General features: G+C 39.5%; 1 protein-coding gene across 1 annotated transcript; it reads left to right on the top strand.

The window, feature by feature from the left end:
* Window positions 1-495: 495 nt before the first annotated feature.
* Window positions 496-4227, top strand: LOC126595996 (uncharacterized). Its single transcript, XM_050262417.1, has 2 exons — window positions 496-831; window positions 3937-4227. The coding sequence occupies exons 1-2, from the start codon at window positions 516-518 to the stop codon at window positions 3960-3962; spliced, it is 342 nt and encodes a 113-aa protein (XP_050118374.1). The 5' UTR covers window positions 496-515; the 3' UTR covers window positions 3963-4227.
* The last annotated feature ends 343 nt before the right edge of the window (window positions 4228-4570 follow it).

Below are 4570 nucleotides of genomic sequence, written 5' to 3'. Positions count from 1 at the left end.
AGTTATTAGAGTTTTTAGCCTAGTTTTGTGTCCTTGAGTCTTGTTTAATATTTTTAAATTAATTTAGAATAGATTAGCAATCCCTCCTAATCCCCGGCCTAGAACGATACCCTACTTACATCTATACTACAATTGTCAAAAGAGGGTTTAATTTGTGTGTCAAGTTATTTTGCGCATCAAATTTTGGCGCCGTTGCCGGGGATTAGCAACTTTTCTAATCCCTTTATTTTTGTTTTTGTTTATGTTTATATTGGTGTTTGTGTATTTTACTTTTGATATTTGATTTATTTTTCTTTCTTTGATTTTAGGTACAAATGGAGCGAGACATGGCACTTGCGACCATTCAAGCTCAATTGGCACAGCTCACTGCTTAATTGACTCATAATGCCGAACGAACCACAATGCCAAGTGTCCCTACACTTGATGTGCCCTATGGGCAAGGATATCAAAGTCCTCAATTTTCTGCCAATAAAGATGTTTGGGGATATCAAGGCCATAACCAATCAAGGGGCAACATGTTTTCCAACGCTTGCAATTCAGATTGGAGAGGTAATTCAGATTATATGTGGGATGAACCTCAACAATTTCAACAATGTGGATATTGGCAGCAAGACGAGTTCTATTCAAGACCTATGCGGCCACCACAGCATCCCCCACAACAATTCCAATCAAATCAAAGTATGCCCATGAATTATAATGAAATTCTTGAAGGACTAATTTCTGTGGCGCAGGGTTTACGAAAAGAAGAACAATTGCCGCCATCAGAAGAGTTCTATCAGTGGCCATATGAACCGTCACAGCCACCACAACAATCAACCCAATTCAATTCAGGTACGTCCTTGGATAGTGATACACTTAATAAATTACTCACCTCTTTGAATCAGGGAGTAGAAAATCAAAACCAGGAGATGCAAGACCGAGTCAAAAGATTGGACGAATTGGATATGCAAGTTGGGCAGATTGTGGAATTCATGGCACAGATTCGAGATCAAAGTGAACTTTCCAACTCAAACATTGCAAATTCAAAGGCAGAAAGTGAAATCGATGAAGCCATCACTTTGGAAGATGACATGAAGGATGAAGCTGTCCCAGAACCATCCAAACACAGCCCGAACATGGATGAATTGCTGCTGCAAGCAGAAGAGGAGGAGGACGACCTGGGCAGTTTAGAAGAATTCTTGCTGCAAGCTCCTCAAATCCCTATGTCATCCAACTCAGGTAAGGAAGTTCTAAATTCACTTCATTCTAACATTATTCCACCGAATGTCCTTTTTCCTTGCAGGTTTTTGATTCCAAATATCAAAGAGAGTGAAAAAGACATTGTGGAAGCTCTTCCAAAGGTGCAAAGTGATATCCTAATTCTTGGTGCACCAAAACAAGTTCCCGATATTATTGAAATGTTCAAAGAACTTTGCACACCAAGAAAAGGGATTCAAGAGAATGAAGTGGTTGAAGCATATCAAGAATACATCCAAGAGGCTGTGCATGAGACAATCAAGCCCAAAGCAGTTGAGTTTGATGACACGGGACAATCCACAACCATCATAGTAAACCTGGCCAAGTTCAAAGTCCCGAAAATGTTCAAAGATGTGGTGTTTGTCATTGAATTTGTGTCGGAAAAAGAAAGTAAGCCATCTTTTCCAATTTTAATTTTTATTTATACTAACATTTTTCTGATTTTGATGATTCAGGCACCCACTCTTGAATTTAAACCATTGCCGAATCATTTCAAGTATCACCTCCCATTAAAAGATAAATTCCATGCTTTGGAGCCGAGGGGAGTTTAAAGGAAAGATTCGTCCGGCTAAAGACGTTAAATCAAGCGCTTCTTGGGAGGCAACCCAAGCATTCAACGAAGGGAGACTTTGGAATCGCTAACCAAATCAGATTTGCATTCTTACACCCTTATCTTTACTGCTTTCATTTTGTTTTGTTCAGTTAGTTGTGTTATTTGGTTGATTTATGTGAGTTTGTGTTATTTAGTTTAAGTGTAGGGGAAGGTTAAACAAAGTCTTTTTACATTGATTTACATATTTTACATTGATTTAAAAAAAAAAAAAAAAAAAAAAATAGAAATAAACATTTTTTTACAATGATGTGTAAACTAATAGCATTCATTGGTCAGGTGGTGCTTCAGTAGTCGGCGGAGCTTCAGCAGTCGACGGGGCCACGGAAGGAGGAGGTATCAGAGGTTGATCAGTTGGAGCTTCACTACGCGATGCCGCTCCAGAAGACGAAGGCAGATGCGGTTGGAACAAACCCACAAACCTCCGATGATCAAGTAAAATTTGACCATCAGTGTCTTGCAGCTGGTCAATTTTCCTCTTCATGGTTGTGGCATAGTTGTGTGCAAGCTTGTGCAATTGTTTATTTTCATGCTTGAGTCCTCTAATCTCCTCTTTGAGACTCTGTATTTCAGCCACCAACGATTCAACGTGACGGGTTCGAGCAAATAGGCGTTGGGCCATGTTGGATACAGAACCCGCACACTGCACGCTAAGAGCCAGAGACTCCTTAACCGCCAATTCATCGGACCGTCTAGCAAGCAGTCTGTTATCTCTGGGGGTGACAAGGTTCCGGGCCACCACCGCAGCGGTCATGTCATTTTTCATCACCGAATCCCCAACGGTAAGAGGACCAGTAGGGGATATGAAAGATGGACGCCATATGTTGTCTGGAGAAGGAGGGGCTGCTCCTTCATCAAGGTTCAAGTCAAAACGACGGTCGAAAGGGCCAGACATTTTTCAGAGGTGGTGAAGAAAGAAAAGAGATCGGACAGATTAAGATTTTGGAAGTGCAAGAAGGGAGTGTTTACAAGAGGAAGCTCAAGTGTGTTGTGGAACACAATTAGCGCCTCTATAAAAAGAAGAAATCGGAGAGGCGCTCATCAGAGAAGCGTCCTCTCGCAAATCGAAGAGTCGGGGCTCCGTTCTCAAACGCCTGATTCTTTTCTCAAAAGAGGAGTTTCCTTTCTCAAAAGCCGGATTCTTTTCTCAAAAGAGGCGTTTCATTTCTAAAAAAATGGGCTTGCTCAGAAACCACGAGCCGAACCCCGGATGTCAAAAGATCAATTTGTCCAGACGTGTCGTCACTCGTCACATGCAATTGGCAGCTTTGCGGAAATTACGGGCAGCTTTGTCAGAAAGCGCGTAATTTGTACTATTCATCCATCCACCGGCTGCCGACAATGAGTGAGAGAATAGTTCCGGTTGTGAAGAAAAGTTCTATAAGTATTTACCTTCGCCTTCCACAGCAAAGGCACACCCTCTCAGCACTTCTTCATCTCCGAGAATGCATTCCCAAAGAACCCTCTCGAGTCACTCTGTATTCCTCATTCCCTGGGATACCCCTGCTAACAACCCATCCAGAGCAAAAGTATTTCATATCATAAAGGTTGAAAGCAAGAGTATCTCATATCATGCATTCTCCATGTCCTTTTCCTTGTCTTTGTTCTAACCTGCAGGACATGGAGAAATTGCTCTCGAGTACTCGTCTTCCACTGCTGATGTACTTCCAAAGAAGCTGCCACATCTACCTGAAGAACAGATAAGGCAAGCGAAAATGACACCAGCAGCATGTGGAGACAACGTACAGAAGAAACAAGCAGAGAAGAATGCAGCTTGCACAATCATCCCAGCAGAAGGAGTCTGAGATGAAGAACTAGAGAAGCTGCCACATCTGCTTGGAGAACAAATAAGGAACTGCAACATCACCAAAGAGCAAAGCTTCGCCGTACAATATCATCAAATCATCACTTGCAAGTAAAAAGCTAAGTGTCACCCCGTTCAAGAGGAAAGCTGTGGAAAGTCAACAAGCACGACCAATGATCACTTATTAGTTCTATTCATTGTCTTTTATCGTGATTTTCAATTTTTCGTTTGCAATTTTTTTATATTTTCTTGTGTTACTTAACTGAATTATTTCTTTTCTTTGCAGGAACTTTTGGTTATTTCCACCCTTGAAGTTGATTGCAGAATTTTAGCTTGGGGGTCATCGCTTGATTTTACTGCAAATTAGGGAAGTTTTCAGTCCCATTGTTTTATTTTGTTTCTTATTATTTATTTATTTTATTTTTATTTGCATTATAGTGTTTTCTGACATTGGGGACAATGTCCAGTTTAAGTTTGGGGGTAAAGAGTATAAAAAATGACCAAATTAAAATTTTTTGTACCTTCGACTACGAACTGGTTTCATTTGTTTCTGTGTTGTTGCTTTTTGTTTTCTTAATTAGTTTTGTTTTCTTTAAAAAATAAAAATAAAAAAATAAAAATAAAAAATAAAAAATCGGAAAATTTAAAAAAAAATCCAAAAATATTGTCTTGTTTCCCTTATTGTTTTGAATTAGATTTTTGTTAGTTTCCCGACCCAACGATATAATTGGATAAAATTTGAATCATGATTATCAAGAACTTAGTTAACATGTGTTTTGTGAAATTCCTAATTCTCTTGTTAGTTTTGTACATGTTTGATTATCTTTGAAAAACCAAATGCACATAGCCTTGTTGATGTGAAACTAAAGTATGAATTAAAGCTTCATATGTGAATTTAGTGACCATATATATCCTATGTG

Source organism: Malus sylvestris, chromosome 13 (assembly GCF_916048215.2).
Source record: "Malus sylvestris chromosome 13, drMalSylv7.2, whole genome shotgun sequence".
NCBI lineage: Eukaryota > Viridiplantae > Streptophyta > Magnoliopsida > Rosales > Rosaceae > Malus > Malus sylvestris.
The sequence above is the reverse complement of the archived record's forward strand: the minus strand, read 5'-3'. Positions and strand labels throughout refer to the sequence as shown.

Bases quoted from the DNA above. Each gene is read 5' to 3' on its own strand.
- LOC126595996 (XM_050262417.1), top strand. From the start codon at position 516: ATGTTTTCCAACGCTTGCAATTCAGATTGGAGAGGTAATTCAGATTAT. The intron at 832-3,936 runs GTACGTCCTTGG...TTTTCTTTGCAG, and splicing joins ATCAACCCAATTCAATTCAG to GAACTTTTGGTTATTTCCAC.